The sequence below is a fragment of the Coenobita brevimanus genome, chromosome 25 (genome assembly GCF_032717465.1).
Source record: "Coenobita brevimanus isolate Jiangsu-jjx chromosome 25, ASM3271746v2, whole genome shotgun sequence".
NCBI classification, from domain to species: domain Eukaryota; kingdom Metazoa; phylum Arthropoda; class Malacostraca; order Decapoda; family Coenobitidae; genus Coenobita; species Coenobita brevimanus.
Window position 1 is genome coordinate 9,098,007 of NC_136978.1, and position 22,216 is coordinate 9,120,222.

General features: G+C 41.9%; 1 protein-coding gene across 1 annotated transcript in view; it reads left to right on the forward strand.

The window, feature by feature from the left end:
* Window positions 1-22,216, forward strand: part of Als2 (Amyotrophic lateral sclerosis 2) — a 94,386-nt gene that overhangs the window by 16,719 nt on the left and 55,451 nt on the right. Inside the window, exons 4-8 of the mRNA XM_080267757.1 lie at window positions 355-1,523; window positions 4,430-4,585; window positions 8,465-8,554; window positions 15,116-15,363; window positions 21,327-21,444. Coding sequence (XP_080123883.1) covers window positions 355-1,523; window positions 4,430-4,585; window positions 8,465-8,554; window positions 15,116-15,363; window positions 21,327-21,444 — 1,781 coding nt within the window. The remainder of the gene's footprint in view (window positions 1-354; window positions 1,524-4,429; window positions 4,586-8,464; window positions 8,555-15,115; window positions 15,364-21,326; window positions 21,445-22,216) is intronic.

The following is a 22,216-nucleotide window of genomic DNA, read 5'->3' on the forward strand; positions in this document are numbered from 1 at the left end:
TGGAGGGAGGGATATGCTGAAGTAAGTAGAAAGACTGAAGGTGGGAGGTGAACAAGGAAAGAGGAAGACAGAAAAGAGGGTGAGGAGTAAAAAGGAAGACCGAAGGATGGATGTGGAGGAGCAAGGAGGAAGGCAGATTAGAGAAGAGGAAAACTTAGAAAGGGAGGTGGAGGAGTAAGGAGGAAGGTTGAGGGAGGAGGAACCAGGGGAGATAGTAGAAATTTTGTAAATAAAGTATGCATTAATCCATCCATCTGTCCATCATCCACGCCTTTACTGTATTATGCCATAAGGAGTGTTTGTGTGTTTGTCCAGTAGTCTGCTCTACTAAATAAATTGTTTTTGACTCCCCAGGATTGTTTACCAACAAGACAGAAAATGAGATCACCAACCCAGCTCGAGTTGACTTCTTCAAAGGTCGGCGTGTGCTGCAAGTTGAGGCAGGTTGGTACTTCACAGTGGCACTGGTGGAGGCGCTTCCCCCGGCATCTCCCAACCAGCACCCAGAGCCAGACCCAGTGCCTGACTATGACTCATGCGTGCGGTCATGTAGTCAGTGTCGACGGGAGACTGGGGACCGGGTGCTCTTCCAGGACACAGATGAGGATGACAAATGTCCATTGGGCCTTGGAGTGAGGAAGGAATACCCACCTCTTGACCGCAACACAGAGCTGCTGTCCCCAGCTCCTAGCAGTTTAAATTTGGATGGCCGGTCATCAAGAAACAGCGCACTGCATGAGGATGGGGAGTCATCAGACTATATTGGAGAGGACTTGGACCCCACATCAGGGGAGGGCTCCTGTGATGCCACCACCCTTAACTCCCCAGTGGAGGGTCATGCTGGCCTGGAGATGCAGGAACTGGTGCGTACACACAAGCAGAGTGTTGGCAGTGACTTCGAAGTGGTAGACTGTGATCAAGATGAAACTGATTGTGCTGGGGAGAGACATAGGAAGGGCAGCTCTGGAGGTGGCAGTAGCTTGTTTATCAATGCTGATGCAGCCCGCCAATTCATCTCTCGCCAGTTGTCCTGGATGACCACCAGCAGTGACATGGGGGAAGGTGTCCCAGACAATAAATACCACATTGATACAGCCACAGAACTCATCAAGGAGAATGTTGCCAGTGCAGCCAACAGTGCAGCCAGCCTAGTGGCCACTGGTGTCAGAACCGTCAGTGATAAGGTGGGTCAGCTGTCACGTCACTTCAGCAGCAGTGAGGTCGCTGATGGTGAACTTCATGACCTCACCCCAGATTCTGATCCTTTCACCCTTGAATCACTCCATGCAAGCACTCCCAAGACCAAAATGAGCAAGAGTGATTCCTATGAATGCAGCAGTCTTCCTCGTCGTCTCTCTGATGAACTCTCACGAAAGAAAACACACACTCGCACTGCCTCGGGTGGCCTGAGCTTTCCAAAGATCGGAAAGGATGGAGTGCTAGCTACTGAAAAAGGTCCAGAACAAGTGGAACAGAATGTTAAGGTCATTGTTGATGGTGGCAAAGACATTCTTAACTCTGAGGTAAGTTGTACTCTCCATCTTACTTTTGAAGTTACAGTGGAATTTCGAATTTCGACGGTCATCGGTGCCTAAAAATCACTGCAAAATTCAAATTATTGAAATTTAAACTGAACTATTTATGGGAAAAATTAGTTTGAGTCTGGGGCCTTCGAACCTAACTACGTGAAATCATGATTTTTTGGCCACACCCCTTGTAAACTTTATGAACTGTAAATGTTGTTAAGTAGTTGTAGTTCTCCATTGTATTGCCATACTGTCAGCAAGTGTATATTGCCTTGTCAGCAAGTGTATACTTGGTGTATTTCTGCCCTTTCCTGTAGTGCCATTTCTCCTTTGGCTGCTTCCATTATTCTGACGGGGAATTATCTGACGGTGAATTGTCTCGGAACCATATCTTCGTATGCTTCACGTATGAATAAATGATGTTGATTTTCATTCTCATCTTGACACATGTCACATATTAAGTTAGACTCATACTTTTTCTTATAATTTTCCTTCACTTCTAGCATTTTGGTTCACATAAAAAATATTATCTTTGCTTGTTTTGGTTGGAGTCTGGCCCTGAGAGCATCGAAAAATGCAATTTTGCATCAAAAAGTGAAGTAAGTGGACCACTCCAAAAATGCATCGAAATTTGAATTGTCAAATTCTAAACCATCGAAATTCGAAATTTCACTGTAATGTGAAAAGTTTATGAATTAGCTATCTATCTATCTATTGCCAGACGCCTCAATCCCGTTTGGGGTGGCCACAAACAAATCGCCTCCAAGTCGCCCTGTCCCCCGCCATTTCACTCCCCTGCTCCCAACTCACACCCCCCTCTCTCATATACCTCTCCACCCCATCTCTCCATCTCATCCCCGGCCTCTCCCTCCCTCTTTCCCCCTCCACCTCACTCACATACACTCTCTTCGTCAGTCTTTGACCCTCCATCCTCTCCACATGGCCAAACCACCTCAGTGTGTTCCTCATAACGCTTCCTATCACATCCACATCAACACCACAACGCTCCTTTATATCCTCATTCGTCAGCCTGTCTCTCCATGTGACTCCACAGGCTCCTCTTAAATAACTCATTTCCACGGCTCTCACTCTTGACTTGTGTCCTTCCAACAACGTCCAAGCTTCACTTCCGTACATTAGAGTTGGTATCACAATACTGTCATGTAGTAACTTTTTCACTTCCATGCTCACTTCCCTGTTTCTTATCACTGCTTTCAAAGAACCAGCAACCTTTCTTCCCTGCTGTACCCTTTCAAGCACTTCACCCTCCAAACCTCCATCCTTACTCATCACACTACCCAAGTACTTAAACGTACTCACATTTTCCAATTCCTCACCATCCAACCTCGCTGTACATTCACTGACTTCACCTCTCTCAAAGACCATCACTTTACTCTTCCCTACATTCACCTTTAGATTCCGTTTCTTACACACTCTCCCAAACTCATCCACCAAGAATTGCAGCTCCCCTTCGTCTTCACTCAACAACACGGTATCATCTGCAAACACAGTACAGGGAGTTTCCAAACACTATCCTCTCTCACCAGGGCCACTCCAACATCCACTACCCTACCTTGTACCTCTTTTATTACCCCATCCATGTACAGATTGAACAACCATGGAGACATGACACATCCCTGTTTCAAACCAACTTTCAAAGAGAAAAATTCACTTAGTTCACCATCCACACGCACTGCAGCCTTCGCACCATCGTACATACTCTTCACAGCATTCAACAACAATTCCCATCTATTCCATATATTCTTAACACTTTCCACAATCCTAGTCTATCCACCCTGTCATATGCTTTCTCCAAATCCATGAAAGCCACATACAACTTCTTTCCCTTCTCTAGAAACTTTTCCACTAAAGATCTGAGAATGAATATCTGATCTACACAATCTCTTCCCTTCCTAAAGCCTCCCTGTTCTTCTCCAACTAATTTCTCTGTTCTTTCTCTAACTCTGTCAATAAGTATCCTACCATATACTTTTCCTATTATACTAAGAAGAAAAATGCCCCTATGATTACCACACACTTCTTTTTCCCCTTTTCTTTTGTACAAGGGAATAATTATACCTGACTTCCAATCCTCCGGGACTCTACCTTCCTCCCAGGCCAATCTGCACATCTTCCACATCCATTCTACTACTATCTCTCCCCCATGCTTCAGCATTTCACCACACACTCCATCAATTCCTGGGGCTTTCCCTGATTTAACTTTCTTCATTGCTTCCACAACTTCTATCCTACTGATTTCTTCCTGTCTTCTCACCTCCCTCCTTCTTCCAGCCATTCCTCAGCCACTTATACTCGCATTACTTCCATCCTCCACGTTCAACAATTCCTTAAAGTGTTCTCTCCATCTGCTCACTTTTTCTCCCTTCTCCACTAGTAATTAGCCTACTTAGAATTTTTGTATGACTAAAACTGTAATGTGTATCAGTAGCCTTATGGTACGTTTCTGCAAGTTTTCCTGGGTTAGATGCCCTTGAAATATACTGGGCTAGGATAGTCTAGTCTAGGGTTTCTGCACCTCAGAAGGATCTTATATGATGATCTCTTACCATGTTCTTTCATAGTTTTAGCATGCAGGGGTGGGTGTGGCTGTTTGCCAAATGCATCACACCCCTTATAAGCATCTCACTCTTGTACACATTCCTAATCAGTGTGTCTCTTCATTCTGTCCATTTGATCAGACCAGCTTATTATCGTCATCATCATCATCATTATTTGCAGCTGTAGCAGCATATTGTCACCATCATATATGTACCATACTTATTGTAATGGCAGCTTGCAGATCATCATAACCCACAGTAGGTGTGTGTGTGTGTGTGTTTGATTTTCCCTTTTATTTTTTATTTTTTATTTATCTATTTACCTATTTTTTTTTGTATGTGCAGGTTTGGGCATGGGGATCTGCCAATAAGGGTCAGCTTGGCCTGGGAGATTACAGCCACCGGTCCACTCCTACCAGTGTTGCCACCCTCAACCATGCTGGGATTACTAAGGTGGTCTGTGGGACACACCACACTGCCGCACTCACCATCGATGGACAGGTCAGCTGAAATTCGCTTATCCAGGCAGTGGGAAAGTAGGTCAGATCAGGCTGGAAAGGGAGGTCAGTTCAGGCAAAATCAGGTCTTGAAAGCAGCGGTCAAGCCTGATAGTGGAGGTCAGGTCATCAAAGAAGTGGTAAGTCATTTAGGTCAGTTCACTGAGGGATTATTAGGTCAGGTTAGGTGAGGTATAGGCATCAGAATATGCCAGGTTATCACTTTTTCCTTTTTTTATCTCAAATCATCAGAGCATCGGTAGGGGAGGTCAGGTCTTAACCTTCAAAACAGTATAAGGTTGGATAGGATCAGCTTCTTTTGTCAGAGTATGCCAGCAGGATTGCTGGTTTATATCTTCAGGTCAAATCATAAGTGGCATCGTCTTCAGGTAAGGTTAAGTATTTGTCTAGGTATGCGAGGTTAAGGATTAAATCTTTTCCCAGTCTTTGGTTACCTTGCAAGAACATGCGTAAACCTTTGAATCTAGTGATGTAATTTCTAGAGTACAGTTTTCCTACTTTTGAACTATTAAATTCACCTTCAGAAAATCTCTCTAATTCACAGTTAATAGTGGCTATATCTAACTCATCCAGTTTTTAAAAATCTTTCCTGAGCTGAATAAAATCATTTGAAAGAAGCAAGACTAAAGTGGAAAAAGACATCCTCAGACTGATGATGATGCCTTTTTTTGTAAATCTTTTCTTGTTACCTTAAGGTGAGTATATGTACAGTCATGGTCATAAATAATCACCTATCCTCCAGTATCCCATGCCTCAGGCTGCCTCCTTTATGCGCAGCAAGTCACAGTGGAGTAAGAAGGGCTGAGAGGGAGGGGCCAGAAAGAGAAGGGAAGGTGGATGGGGGGACGAGCGATGGTGTGGTTGGGAAGTTAGGGAGGAGAGGGAGGGTAGGTAGGGGAGGGAGAATGAAATGCAAAGTGGTGGTCACATAATTTTTCTATTGTCATTCAGGGCATGATATAAAGGAGTTAATATTCAGTAGATAATGCTGCATTACACCTTGTATAGCAGTGTCAGATAATAGACTTTAGAGTGGTGATAGCAAGGGCTGCCTTGTGAGAGAACTATACTGACATGACAGATCAGACATTGGTGTGAAGCCAAATATTTATGTTTATTCATGTATTTTGACTTCCAATGCAGAATGGAATCTTGATGGTTTTGACTTTTGTAGTGATTATGTAAGAAACTTCCTCTGCCCTTACATGTACAGTAATTAATTTTTGGAGCTAAATATCATATGCAACCTTTGACATGACTGTGTCCATAGTAAATGTGATCATCCTCACAATATACTTTCCCTCAATACAGTCACCATCATGTCAACTATTTTATGACATCTCTCTATGAAAAGGCTATATAAAATAATTGTGCATAAAATGTCAACAAATCTGATGTTTGTGCACATGGGTGGATATAGTAACAATATCTCTCATAATCTGTTGCTTGGACTCCATGCCAATATGGGTTTGAATGGCTGTCCAGCAACCCCAACATCACCTCAGAATAATATTTTCCTCCGATAAAAGTCTAGTTACAAATTGATGGACAAGGCAATAGTGTGTTGTGCTGGAAAACTTCTGGCTCCACACTAATGTTTGATCTGTTACGTCAGTATATTTCTCTCATAAGTCAACCCTTGATAGCACCACTCTAAATCTTGTTATTTGATGCTGCTATACAAGGTGTAATGCAGCATTATCTACCGAATACTAACTCCTTTATATTGTGCCCTGAATGAAAGAAAATGGACAAATTATGCGGCCACCACTTAGCATTTCACTCTCCCTCCTCTACCTACCCTCCCTTCCCTTCCTCACTCCACCCCCACACCATCACTTGTCCCCCCCCCCACCTTCCCTTCTCTCTCTCTGGCCCCTCCCTGTCAGCCACTCTTACTCCACTATGACTTGTTGTGTATAAAGGAGCCAGCCTGAGGCATGATGTACCGGAGGATAAATGATTATTTATGACCATGACTGTACCTTAGGGGAAGCCTTGCACGGTGAAGATGTTAGACACAATCTTAATTAATTACAGTAGATAGCCTACAGTGAAAAGTCTCACAAAGCTAAATTAGGCAGGAGGTTGCAAGAACAAATGAAAAGTTGTCTACAGATGGAATGGGTTAAAAATAGATAAAAATAATTTAGAGTTTAATTATTCAGTTACTCATACGAGGCATTTATGAAGTGTTGAAGGAATGAAATCACCAAAAGTAAGAGTTGAGATAATAGGGCAAAACGTGTGTCAATGTTTGCATTGTTGCACCTTTGACAATAAAGACTGATTTCTTGCATATGGGGTATGAAAAAGTTTGCTGAGTCATCTTATTTTTCCAAACAGCTTGCAGTTTCACATATGAGTAAATAATAGCATACATACTGTAGTTGATATTTTTTAGTCGAAACCTAAGAAAAAAATGTATAATTTTCAGAAGAAGGGCACTCCAGTTGAATTGAGCTTGGGCAGGTTTATATCCAGGGGGAGGTTGGGGTTTATTGCTTATGTAATGCCACACAGGGATGAGTGAGGCTGGTCACTCATCTTAAATGTCAGGATCAACTTGCCAGGCCCAGGGCTCCTGAGCTTCTCATGGGGCTATGCAGGATTGGATGATGAATTTAAAAAACTAAGAAGGCTGTTAAATATTGTACCGTACACAGTATGGTATCAATTTAATTTACTTAAATTTAATGTAATGTAAACTCATTTTATCAATTTAATTTGATTTAATGAATGGTCAGTTTTGCCTTTACCATTTGTTGGAGGAAGGCTTTGCCTTTTCATTCCATCCATCCATCCATCATCCTGACCTGTGTTGCCCCATGAGGAGCGTAGGAGCCCGGGGCTGGGCAAGTTGGTCTTGACATTTAAGATGAAAGTGACCAGCCTCACTCATCCCTGAGTGGCATTACACGAGCAATAAACCCCAACCACCCTTTGGATATAAACCTACACTCGCTTAATCTGATTGGAGCGCATTAATTACCCACTGCCCTATCTCATTTCTGCAAAATTGGCATCTTTGCCCCTTCAATACTAAACACCTCATATATACTTGCAGCTTGCTGTTTGCTGCATAGGGGAATATGCTGTTTAAAATAAGAGGGTGATATTTTCACGCACTTAGCTGTATGGTATCATGCACAGCACAGTACTATAATAAAACCAAGAGTTGAAATAGCTGTGTATTAACACCAAGGATGAGCTGTTAGTAGTTGAAACAGCTCAGTTTTAACACTAAGGATGAGGTGTTTCTTGCTGCTGAGTAAAGTCTAGCAGTTGCCAAAATAAAATCCTGAAATATCCTAGTCATCCTGCAGAAGTTAAGCATATTCATAACATTAAATTTTGTACATTCCTCTAGTAGAAAGTTAAAATAATTAAAAGGACTTGAGTACTTACAATGTCATTGTGTCATTGTTTATAAATACTTCAGATTAGTTTGCTAATTACATATTAAAAAAACTATATACTGTGTATATAAATACTTCAGCTTAGTTTATTAATAACATAAAAAGAACTAAATGTGTACTGTAAATAGTAATATTCAGAAATGGAATGATTGATTTCACCTAATGGTAAAAAAAAACTAAATTCTTCCAGTAACTTTTCAACAAAAAATGAATATGCAGTAAATTAACGTGGTTAATGAGTGGTTGTTTGTTCCTTGAGATGTGTGCAGGTTTGGCATGTATGCAGTTGTAAATGAACTCCATTTATCCACAGTTACTGCTGCGATATGTTGAAAATTCTGGCACTTTTGCAGCAGTAAGTCATTTATTGTTATCAATGTAAGCCACATCAAGTAGAAGTACAGTATTAAGAAAGATAATGTGTTCTGCTCTCTGTTTTCTAGGTGTTTATTTGGGAGATGAGTGATGATTCTATTGAAGTGATTGAGCAAGCAGCAGAGGAAGCCAGAGATCATAGAGCATCATACTGGAAGGTTCAGTTCATGCATTTATGTAGATTATGCCCCAGAACAGTTGCAGGCTGCTGTACTCTTGTCCCAGCCAGTGTATCGCCGCTCTAATAGCCTCTCGTCCTACTTCCTGTACTCATCCTAGTCTCGCTTTTAATAATCAGCATCTATCTCTTATGGCCATATCTTGTCCCAGCAAGTGTATCACTGCTCTGATAGCCTCTCATCCTACTTCCTGTACTCATCCTATTCTCATTTTTAATAACCAGCATCTGTCTCTTATGGCCATTAACTGAAAGCTGAGAGAATGAAGATATAAGCAAGCCCCCAAAATGTGATGGTTCTTTGTGAAGCCCATAATGAAAATATCTATCTATCTATCTATTGCCAGACCCCTCAATCCCGTTTGGGGTGGCCACAAATGAATCGCCTCCAAGTTGCTCTGTCCCCTGCCATTTCATTGCCCTGCTCCCAACTCACACACCCCCTCTCTCATATACCTCTCCATCTCATCCTCGGCCTCCCCCTCCCTCTTCTCCCCTCCACCTCAGTCACATACACTCTCTTCGTCAGTCTTTCACCCTCCATCCTCTCCACATGGCCAAACCACCTCAGTGTGGTTATTTGTGAAACCCTTAATGAGAGTATAGCATATTTTGTTTCTCATCTCCACTGCTCATTGTTTTCTGTAACATGGTATGCAGGCTGACCATGTCTTTCGCTTACAACTGTGATGTAAATTGGTATCAGAAATAGTTGTCCAGCATATACTTTCCTGATCTCAGTTTTAATAATAGGACCATTATATTCAGATAGTATTCAGATTTGTCAATCCTTAGCAGTAGAATTTAAAATTCTATGCAGTGTACGTCACTTACTAATTGCATGTCCTCATACATACTGTAGGAGGTTTGTACAGCATCAACAAAACTGTATTATATTTGTGTGAGATCATTGAAGATTAACCCAGTCACTTTTTTTTTTTTTTCTTAAGTTGGCTGTAAACATACTACTTTCTTATTAAAAATAAAATTTAGCATTGATGAGTTTTTACCGTAGTTTTATGTCTCAAGTACACATAGTGAGTTGAGTTTCTCTGACTGCAAAATATCTAATGCCCAATTGTACGGGTCATGTCTAGTAGTGTGTGTGGTACCGCGGCGTTGGGGGTGTTCTGACTGGGTAATATGATTTGTTTTCCATTTTCCAGCATTGTTTGTTTGTTGATGTTTCACTTATCCAGGCTTTAGAAATGTATGGTGCTGTATGTTGCCTTACTACTCCTTACAGCCTTGATATATACGTATTTTTCTAAGGCAGTGTTCCGTGCTTGCATGGGTCAACCTTTTATTATCCAGTGGCTGCTTGCCAAGCTGCATAGTCTCATGCAGCATTCCAGTCATATGAAAAATTTGTACCTTTTGTTGTATCATTATTTTACAGTACAGTATATGTATATTCACTAGCATTCACTTGTCCTATGTTGAGGGTTTGATTATGAGGTTTTTGAAAGTGTAAGTCATCACTTGATATCACTGACTGCCATCCTGAAGCTGGCCACACTTTGACTATCTTTTCCGTCAGGCTATATTGTACCCTTTACTTTGCATCGCATAAAAACTGATTCCTGCCATAAATTTGAGTACACAACTTTAGTTCAGTAATATTTCATTTAGTACTTGGGATGCAACATGGAGAAAAGAGCTGTAATCTTGTCAGCTACTCCAGGGTTCATTGTTCATCTGTCCATCCATTATCCAGTCCAGTATTGCCCCAGCAAGAATGTAGGGGCCTCAGACAAGGCTAGGCACTCCAGATATTTAAGGCAAGTGACCAAGTACTTGCACATTAGCATCATTACCTGAGCAATAAATCTCATCCATCCTTGGATTTAGATCCTTATGGTCCACATCCAGTTGGATAGCCTTAACTCAGTAGATCAACAGGTGTCAAAAAAGTCTATGTGAGCAACAGGGCTTCTGCAGTATAGTACACAGGGCAAAAGTTCACCCTTGATCATCCTGCATGCATCAGAAAACTGTCCCATTAGGGGTAAAGTAAGCATTCATAAAAGTATTCCTTTTTTGTGTGTGATGGATCAATACTTCTTGGTGTTAGTAAATGCAGATCGGTGCAGTGTGACAGTACTTACTCAATTGAATGAACATAAAAAATGCATATAACTGCCAGACATAACTGACCTTCAAAGATCACAGTATTATACTATAATATGTGAAAACCAGTAAGATGAGTTGTGGCACCACATCCTCTCACATGCAAATGAATATGTAATGATTTAACTAAGCATTAGTTGACAGTGAGCTTTCACATACAGCAACTTTCTTGGGCTGAGGAGTGATGAGGAAACACGACTGCTGAATACGTGTCAGTTATACACACTCATTCCTTCTCTGCCCACCTCCATAATACAAGAGTTGTCCAACATTATTAGTCCATCATGTTCACGACACAGCTGGTCAGCTTTGGAACAGTCTTTCTAAGTCTTTCTTCCTCTCCATCTACACCCTCCAGTTTTTTATATGCTGTGTGACAAGACTTACCAAAATTAATGGATCTTGATTCTGGCTTTCATTTGATGTCCTTTGGAAGGGATAGCTTTGCAGGCATTTTGCCAGAGGTTCTTTCTTTTGACAATAACAGAACATACAGTTTGTGACTCAGTGCCAAATTAAATTTTTTGTTTTGGATTCTCATTTTTTGTTGTAAAATGTGGAAAGAAATGGATAACAATAGAGTGGTAAAAAGGGTATACCTGAGCGAATTTGAAGAAGGGAGGAGGCAAGGTAGGCCAAGGAGAAGGTGGAGAGATATGGTGGATGAGTGTGTGAGGGAGAGAGGTTTGCAAGTCGGTGAGGCTAGGGAACTGACAAGAGATCAAGCTGGCTGGATGAATTTTGTGAGAAGTGCATGATCAGGGATTTTGGCACCCCTTGTGAGCATGGCAGCGTCTGGATTGACTCAATCGGATACGTTTGTGTGAAGCTGCAGAATGTGGTGAATGTTTTTGGCATATCAGGTAGAGCCAGAATTCCGGGGGCTTGAATGATGAGTGAATGGAAATGTGGCCTATTTAGATTGGGCAAGTTTGTGCTGTCTGGACACTGCTACTCCTCACCCTGTCCTCGGGTGGGAAAGGAGGTCCAGATGATGATGATTATGATGATGATGAAAATGCTTAAGGACCAAGAGCTCTTTATCAGTCATCTCTAAATACTGTAATGTACAGGTATTACTGTATTGTTATTTACAGTAGTTCATTCTTTTGTACCTTTCATACAGTACTGATATCTTCCATACTTATTCAGATTTACTAGAAATTAATACTGTATTTATTAAAATTATTATCTAGACAAGTAACTGATATTTATGGAAGAACATAGAAAATGTCTCATAGATAAGACTTAATACAGTAGTTGAGAACACTTAAATGTACAGTTTTAGAATTTTTTGCCACCTGAACTAAGTCATTCATGTTTTTGGAAGAAAAGCATAGAAATAATTTGACTCTGTTTGAGACTAAAGAGTTTAAAACAGTGTTGGCATTGCCTTACCAACTGTGTGAACATGAACAAATGTGTTGACACTGTACAAGAGAACAGAACTTTGGTGACAAGGGTGATGCTGAAGCAGTGTGCTGGGACTTGTGGAACCTGGGTGTATATTTCTGTTTATGCATGATGCTAACACTTACCAAATTAATATTAAGCCACTTTATAGAGATGTATTGTGGAATGTGACTGCAAGTGGACATAATCTACACAGTTAAAATACATTAAAAGACAAAATATTCAGTCAATTTTGGGGGGCTATGCTCCATAGAATTGAGTTATTGATCCATATAAGGAACTGCCACAGAAGTACGAGCAATGTAGGTATTATCGTCATTTATTTCATTATCCAGTTTGTCACACAGAAATATGTTATATGGGTTTACTTGTATCATCTTGATCATCCCAGCCCACTTCCTGCCAGAAAGATAGGTTAATGTTGGATCCAGAAGCAAAGGAAGAGAAAACATGTAGATGGGATAAGTATCATACTGTAGAGCATGCCCAGTGAAGGAGGCTACTCAATCATGCATACGAGGTCTGTTCAGAAAACATCCAATGTCATTTTTTTTCTCACCAACCAGTTGAAGGATGGGGGGGGGGTTTGTGTACTGGTTTGTGTACTGCAGTGCAGGACCTTTGTGTGCATCTGTGATTAGTGCCAGCCACCACAAGTGACACAGTGGCTGTCAGTCTACCTGTGTTCATGGGCATGCACCTTACGCTCATCGTATTTCCCTGCGCGTCACGATGACCAAAAAAGTCGAACAGTGTTACCGCATCAAATTTTGTCAGAAATTAGGTGATACCCAAGTTGAAACTATCAGGAAGATCCAGCAAGTTTTGGGAAGTGAAGCTATGAGGGTAATGCAAATAAAGGAGTTGTACAATTGCTTAAAAAATGGCTGAATGTCAGTCAAGAGTGATCCATGTCCTGGGAGACCTTTAACAAGCAGGAGTGCTGAATATGTGAAGAAAGTCTGCAATTTGGTTATGGAAATTGTCAGTTGACTGTCAGAGAAATTGCTAATAGAACTGGAATCAGCAGTGGATCAGTACATGAAATTTTAACAGAGGATTTGGGCATGCAAAGAGTTGCCACCAAGTTCGTTCCAAAGCTCCTTTCATGTGAACAACAATCTCTGTGGATGAATGTTGCCCAAGACATGTTGGAGAGTGCAAATTGCAACCCAGACTTTCTGAAGACTGTCATCATTGGAGATGAGACTTGGGTGTAGGGTGCGACTCAGAAACCAAAGCACAGCCGTCCCAGTGGATGCATGCTGGGTTGCCTCAGCCAAAAAAAGCAAGACAGGTTCGCAGCAAGATGAAGTGCTTGTTGACAGCTTCTTTTGACTACCGTTGTGTTGTGCATCATGAATACGCGCCAAAAAGTCAGACTGTCACCAAACATTACTACCTCAACGTTATCTGTTGCCTTCGTGATGCAGTTCAGCAGGAGAGACCAGACCTTTGGAAAGCGACAAGGGAGAAGCTGCACCATGACAATGTCCCTGCCTGTTCGTCTCAACTGATTCAGGAATTTTTGTCCAAGCACATTTTGCAGGTCTGGCAGGCCCCCTACTCACCAGACACGGCTCCATGTGACTTTTGGTTATTCCCCAAGCACAGAACTCCATTGAAGGGTTACCAGTTTGAGAAGAGAGAAGAGTTCATGATGAATGCGATGGAGCACCTGCAAGAGGTACTGAAAACCAACTTTGAAAAATGTTTCAGGCAGTGGAAAGAACGCTGGGCAACACGTGTCAAGTCAGAAGGGGCCTACTTTGAGTGGGATTAGCACCCTAGCTCAACAGGTCAGCTATTTATTTTTTTAGAGCTTAAGGTTGGATACTTTCTGAACAGACCTAGTACATCACTGATGCTATGATGTTAAGTCAGTTATTCACACTTTTTTATAGTGGGAAATAGGACTGTGGTAATGATAATGATACAGTACTGATTATTTTGTTCAGTTTCGTTAGAGCTTGAATATTATATTTATGATTGTGGGGCCTGTTTCATTGGCCATGTCATTGATAGTCGTTCCACTTAGTATTTTTTCATTCCATGTTTCTGGATCTTACTTCACCCTATTTTTGGGTAGGAGTAAGAGTCAGGATACTGTCATAATGATGATTTCTGTTAATATTACCTGTATTATTATTTTTTAAATTATTTTTATTATCCATTTGTGGTAGGTGGGGGCAATCACCATCCACTCACTTGATGTAGTGCTGCTCTCGGGTGTCTGCCCTTTCCTCTCTTCCATTCTTCTTTCCTTCCATCCTCTTCTTTCTTTCTTTCCTTCATTCTTTCCTTGTCCTTCTGCCTATGGGTGACTTTACACTCCCTCCTCTGTCTTTTATTTCCTTCATTCTTTCCTTTTCCTTCTGCCTGTGGGTGACTCTACACTGAGTGACAAGCCAAATGGTTTCCTGTACACCAGGAAGCCATTTACTGTGCTGGGTGGTAACCATAGTGCCAAATTTTGGCACCTGGTGGTTTAGTGGGTAATTATTGCGCTCCACTCGGATTGAGCCGGTGAAGGTTTATATCCAAGGGGTGGTTGGAGTTGATTGCTCATGTAATGCCACTCAGGGATGAGTTAGGCTGGTCACTCTCATCTTAAATGTTGAGACCAACTGGCTAGCCCTGGGCTCCTATGCTCCTCATGGGGCAATGTAGGATTGGATGATGGATGGATGAATGGATTATTATCCATATGTCCATCATCCAATTCTGTGTTAACCCATGAGGAGCATAAGAGCCTGGGGCTAGGCAAGTTGGTCCTGGCATTTAAGACAAGTCACTTATCCCTGAGGGGCATTATGTGAACTGCCCAGGCTCAGTCTGATTGGAGCGCCTTAATTACCTGCTAAACCACAAGATGCGATACTTTGGTTATATGGTTACCACCCAGCAGAGTAAATGGTTTCCTGGTGTTTAATATTATTATTTTTCAGTGCATTTATAAAACAGTGTTTATATACTACATTTATGTTGTATCCCTCAGGTGTTTGTGTGGGGTGATAACACTGCGGGTCAGGGAGGCCCCACCACAACCACCACCCCATCCCCAAACAAGTCTCCCAACAAATCCCCAAACCCCAGCAAGGGCAGCCACACCCTCCTCACATCCATCACAGCGCCCCGGGTGCTGGAGCTGCCGGATAGGGGCCGAGCAAGGGACCTAGCAGCAGGAGAGAATTATCTGGTGGTGATCTCTCTTGATGGCACTGCCTACTATGTTGGCAGGCTCAAGTATGCACTTATTATGCAGTGGCTCCTTTAGGTGTCATCATCATCATCATCAACTAATAAGGACCCCTCTGATTAAAGGGATCTTATTTATTTATTTATTCATCTTTAATGGAAGAAAGAAATAACCAAACAGAAGTCTGCAAAAATAGTTGCTCTTTCTTGTAAAAATGATAAGAGGGCCAAAGTTAATATCCATTCATTACAAGATGTATGGACACATTACTCGGTACTCTTTGAAGACTGGATGTCATAGACAGAGGGGAATACTGTACTGTACAGATTGAAACTAGAGGAGTACTCAGTGGAGCACATCTTTTCAGCAAGGGCAACATAATTTCCAAACCACATGGGTTAGGTTTTCTCATCACATTAGGATTTTGCAAAAAAGTGTTTTCTGGATCCAGAATCTGTAATACGATTCATATTGGTCCCAAAAGTTAATCGATTGTTCCCCGAGACATGGGCTATCTACCCACCAAGCTTGGTCCAAACCTCTCTTTTAGTTTTTTAGTAATCTTGCTAATGGACAAACTAACAAACACTGGTCCCAAAAGTTAATCGATTGTTCCCTGGGGCATGGGCTATCTACCCACCAAATTTGGTCCAAATCTTCCTCTTAGTTTTTGAGTAATCCTGACAACAGACAACCTAATAAACAAACAGGAGTGAAAGCATGCTCTCCATGTTGAAGAGAATCATGACAGTTTCAGAATCGACCAGGTGCATACAGGCAGTCCCCAACTTACGATCACATTGCGTTCCAAAAAACTGATCATAAGTGGAATTTATCGTAAATCGAAATGTATTTAATACACCTAACCAACCAAACATCATAACCTAGCCAAGCCTACCTTAAACATGCTTAGAACACTTACAGTAGGCTACAGTTGGGCAAAAATCATCAACACAAAGCCTTATTTATGATAAAGTGTTGAATATCTAATGCAATTTGTTGAATACTGCACTGAGAGTGTTGATTGCGAAAGCCCAAGTTCACAGGTGATGGTCCAGGTCGTTTCAGTCATAAGTCATTTAGGTTGTAACATCCAAATATGTTAGGTTAAGTTACGTTATGTTGCGTAGACCGTTAAGCAATTTGGCCATTTGTCAGTTTGGATGTTACGGCCTAACTGACTTATGACCGAAACAACCAGGACCTTCCAGGTGTGTGCCCTTATGCTGGGCAATTATCTTGAGTTTCATCTCAAAAGTAATTGCCTTCCTCTTCTCACCAATAGCAGGAGAGACATATGGGCATTTTGTAGGCATACGGGGGAGTATTGAAAAAAAAAATGCTGGAAACACAGAACAATGCAGAGCATTGGAGCATAGATTGCTTACACTAGCGACTGCTGGGGCAGACTGGCACTTGGCTCGCTGCCGCTGCCCAGTATCATGAGAGGGTATCATACAGCATATTGCTAGTCCTGGAAAAGATCAAACTTCAAATTTCAAGGTACAGTTTCTATTGTCATAAAGTTGAAAAATCATAAGTCGACTGTTCATAAAATGGGGACCACCTGTATATGAAGGACTTAGAGTACAGTGGTTCTCAAAGCACAGTTAGTGTGTTATCCTAGGGTACTATGTAACTTGAAACCTTCTATCTTGGGGAATGTTTAGCTTGTCTCAAGCCTAACTACACTTCCCTGATTGTTGTTGTTGTGGTCCTTGGCCCACCTGTAACTTGAACTCATTGGAGTGCAGGCTGAAGCTGCCATTCTTGTGCAGTCCATCATCTTCCTTTCAGGGGATAGGGAGGGGGTTGGGAGACATTTGTATTACTGGCCAACAGAAGTTTCTGGTTAAATCATTGCCATCATGTGAAGATGTCCCTGTCCAGCACCACTTCCCTTGTAAAACCCATGTATGACCAAACTTGATTTCTGATATGCTTTCTAAGGACATAGCCTACTATTCAAAAGTAAAGGAGACATATAACAGTGATAATCAAATTGGTATAAAGCAATGATGTGGTACACCTTCACAAATGACAGATGCCGGCTTGGTGTTTAAGCAGGGATCAAAGGCTGCAGAGCAGTAGCTTGGGCTGGCTTCCAACTCCCCTGCACCTCCACTAGTTTGTGAGGGTAGCAGAAGTCCCATCAAAATCACTTCTGCTGCATTATGCCAGTCCAGTGTCAATGTCTTATGTTTTTTAATGTTTTATATATGTTTGTGGGTTAATGTTTGCACACCATGACATCATCATGTGCCAAATAAGAAGCACTGGGGGGGATTTTTCACCAGACTCAAACTATATAGCCCAGGCTGGAAATTGCTGCTCAGTTTAGAGTCATGGTTTTGGTTGTGTGTCTCAAAACCACACACCACAGAGGATCACTATCATTTAACTCATGCAGTAGACAGTTGGACAAAAAATGGGTGAGTGCATTGCCAGACAGGTGTGGCACTCCAGCTGTAATGGAGGAGGGATGCAAACAGACAGCTCAGAAGAGTAATAAACACTGAAATAGTGACAGTAAAGGCAAAGGGACAGAGCACAGTAGCAGAAAAAGAAGTTGAAAGGAGTTGGTCAGTGGAGTGGAGTTGATTAAACTAAGAGCTTGCAGTCCAGTGATTTTCTGTTTAGTTCTGCTCTTTCCAGCCAGTTACATTCATCTTTGGATAGACATCTAAGGGCTAAGGGCTTACATACAGCCCTCACTAACTACATTTCTCCTTGGTAAAATCATCTGGGATCAGCAGGAAATAAACAGATACTAGAGAGACAATTGCAAGCAAATGTGAATATTTCTCAAGCTTTACTTCTCAGTTGTATTCACTTGTAAATTCTCGGGGTAATCCCCTAGGGTGGGAAAGGTCTGAATGATGATGATGTAACTTCTATGATCCAAATGAATTGCAGAATAAACAGGTAAGAGGGTCCAAAGCCAAAGGTGACTGTTGCATATATGTATGCAGGGACTTTCTTGCTTATGTGTTCCAGAACTTGGTTCTTCTGAATTCTGTACTCTCTGGCTTCGGCTTTCCTGTCATTTTCTGACCAAATATATGTTTTGTTTACTTGTCCCCTAATTCTGCTGACTATGAAAAATTCTTTGACTATCTTACATCAATGCTGGAACACATCCTATCCATTTCTCCTTCCTCTGAAATTTCCTTTCTAGGAAATTTCAGTATTCACCACCACCTTTGGCTCTCCTCTCCTTTCACTGATCCATCTGGTGAATAAGCCTATATCTTTTCTATCCTTGATGACCTAGAGCAGCTCATACAGCATCCTACCCATATCCTGGACTGCCTTGGAGAGAGTTCCAACATACTTGACCTCTTCCTTACAACTAATCCTTCTGCTTACGCTGAAAATCTTTCCTCTCCACTGGCCTCCTCAAATCACAACCTCATCACCTTAAACTGTCTTATTGCTCCAGTATGGCCTGTGGACCCTCCAAAGAAACATCAGTTGTGGCACTTTGAAGCTGCTGACTGGGAGATCCTTAGGCAGTACTTCTTTGATTTTCCCTGGAACGATACTGTTTCCATGGCCGAGAGCCATGTAAGTGTGCCATGAGCATTACGGAGGTTATTCTCTGGGGCATGGAAGCACACATTCCCTTCTCATATCCTTTGACTAATGCAAAAAAAACCTTGATTTAATCACGCTTGTTCTAATGCTGTCCACAGCAAGGAGAAGGCCTACAAAAGGTACCAGAGCCAACCTCCCCCCCTCCCCCCTCCCGATTCTCATCTTTTTTATGTTTCTGTCCGGAATCGTGTTAAGTGTGTTCCTCACTCTGCTAAATATTATTTCATCCATACTAAATGCACTGAACTCTCCAACTCGAATTTTTTTTGCTCCTTCTGGCACCTTGCCAAAAATCTTTTTAACAACTTTACCTCATCATCCTTCCTCCCTGTTTTCCACTCTGATGGCTCTGTAGCTATTTCTTCTACTGATGAAGCAGAACTCTTCCCTCAGATTTTCTCCTTCAGTTCCACCTTAGATGATTCTGGTGCTGTCCCTCCATCTCTTCCCCCCTCTGATTTCCTCATGGCTGACATTAAAATGTCTTCAATTGATGTGTTTTCTGCCATCACTGGCCTCTACTAACAAGGCACATGGGCCTGATGGGGTCCCTCCTGTTGTCCTCAAGAACCGTGCTCCTTTGCTTACACCTTGCTTAGGTAAACTCTTTCATCTTTGTCTGTCAACTTGCACCTTTCCTTCTTGCTGGAAGTTTGTCCTCAATCAGCCTGTTCCAAAGAAAGGAGGCCATTCCCAGCCCTCTAACTATCGCCCAATTGCCTTAACATCTGTATTTCAAAAGTGTTTGAGTCAATTCTTAATAAAAAAATTTTAAAGCATCATTCCAATCACAACCTTCTTTCTGATTGTCAAGATGGGTTCCACCGGGGATGTTCCGCTGGTGATTTTCTCACCTACCTTTCAGACTCCTGTGCATACTCCTTTCGGGACTTTGGCGAAAGCTTTGCACTTGACATCTCAAAGGCTTTTGATCAAGTCTGGCATAAATCTTTAATTTCCAAACTACCCTCTTAGGGTGTCTATCTTTCTATCTGTGCCTTCATCTCTAGCTTCCTTTCTGGTCATTCTGTAGCTGCTGTTGTAGACTGCCACCTTACTTCTCCTAGAGCCATCAATAGTGGTGTTCCTCAGGGGTCTGTCCTATCACCAACTCTCTTCTTTTTATTCATCAGTGACCTTCTAAGTTGTACATATAACCCTGTCCACTCATACCCTGATGACTCCACCTTTCACCTTTCCATTCGCTTCCCGCAGCCTCCATCTCAGCAGTTACATCAACAAACAAGGGATGAGGCTATGGCACACCTAATGTCTTACTCGGCTCATATCTGTGATTGAGGTAAAAATATATATATATATATATTTTTTTAATGCATCAAGGACATAGTTCTTACATCTATCAACCTGACAAAATCTTCCACAGGAGTACCCTCTAATTTTTAACAATATTCAGTTCAATCGTGCATCATCTTTCAGTATGCTTGGGGTTTCATTTTCTCGGGATTAATCTTGGAAAGAACATATTACCTCTCTTGTAAAATCTACTTCCATGAGATTGGATGTGCTAAGCCGACTCTGTATCTTCTTTACCCCTTTGCAGTTGTTGACTTTATACACGGGTTTTATTTGCTCCTGTGTAGAGTACAACTCTCGTTTCGGGAGGCTTCCCCCCCCCCCACACAGCTCTTTTCAACAGGGTGGAATCAAAGCCTCATTGTGTCATTAATTCTTCTTCTCTTACTGGCTTTCTTCAACCTCTGTCTCTTTGCTGTACTGTTGCATCTCTGTCGCTTTTCTACCACTGCGTCAATGGTCACTGCTCCCCTGAACTGTTTTCTTGCATCCCTGCACAACTACAGCGGGCATGTAGCACCCATCTGGCAACAAACTCTCATCCCTTTTCTGTCCAACTCTTTAATGCAAGAGTTCACCACTATTTCCAGTCCTTCATGTATGCATGAGGTCAACTCTAGAACTGTCTCTGTCTGTCTGTTTTCTCTACTGCCTGTATTCTCCAGTCTTTCAAACACAGTGTGTGCAGACATCTTGAAGTGAATGGATCTTGAATTTGGCTCTCTGTTACCCTGTTTTTGTTTTTCTTCTTGGAGGGATCAATTTGTAGGTCCCTGGCCTTTGGTTCCTTCTTTCTTGCTATATAAAAAAAAAAAAAAAAAAAAAAAATACAAATCAAACTTACTCTAAACTGTGACCATATTCAGAACCAAATATAACACATGCCTGTAATGGGACACTTGTGTCTGTCCTTTGTTATTCACTTGACCATTTTTTTACACTTCAGCAGCATATGGAGTACAGGAAATCAATTCAGTGTACTGTATTAAGTGAGCGGAAGTTTTTTATTTTTATTTATTTTTTTATTCAAATAATGCTGTACTAAGTTGATAAGAAGATAGAAACTAGAATGATGATTTATGCTGTGTTGTTCCATCAGGGAAGATGAGGAGGCAACAGTGAAAGAGATCCCAGTAGGGGACGCCACCACTCGCTGTCGCTCCGTCCTATGTCAGTGTGATAGTGTTGTCTGCACCACTGATGACCTACACCCTCAGGTTTGTTGTACTGTGTTATATTTTCTGTAAATCTCTTTTCTGTTCTGTTCTCTTCTCTTCTCGTTGCTCTACTCTACTTCTCATCTCGTTGCTTCACAATTATTCCCTTTTCGTCTCCTCTCCATGGGAATACATACATACAGACATACATCATTTAATCCTGTGATGCCCCATGAGGAACGTAGGAGCCTGGGGCTAGGCAAGTTGGTCCTGCATTTACGATGAGAGTGACCAGCCTTACTCATCCCTGAGTGGCATTACATGAGCAATTAACCCCAACCACCCCATGGATATAACCCTACACAGGCTCAATCTGGCTGGAGTGCCTTGATTACCCACTAAACCACCAGGCACCATAGTTTAGTTATATGGTACCACCCAGCATAGTAAATGGTTTCCTGGTGTATAGGAAACCGTTTGGCTTGTCACTCAGTGTAGAGTCACCCATAGACAGAAGGAAGAGGAAAGAAGGAAGGAAAGAAAGACCGAGAAGGAAGGGAGGAAGAGAGGAAAGGGCAGTTAGCTGAAAGCAGCACTACTTCGAGTGAGTGGATGGTGAACACCCCCACGTACCACTTTGACATTGCTTTTAATAATATTACTTTTCATGAGTTGGCCATGTGAAATACAAACACCTCTTCATCATCATCATCATCTAATCCTGTTGCCCCAAGAAGTGTGCAGGACCCCGGGGCTAGGCAAGTTGGTCATGACATTTAAGATGAGAGTGACCAGCCTCACACATCTCTGAGGGGCATTACATGAGGCGCTG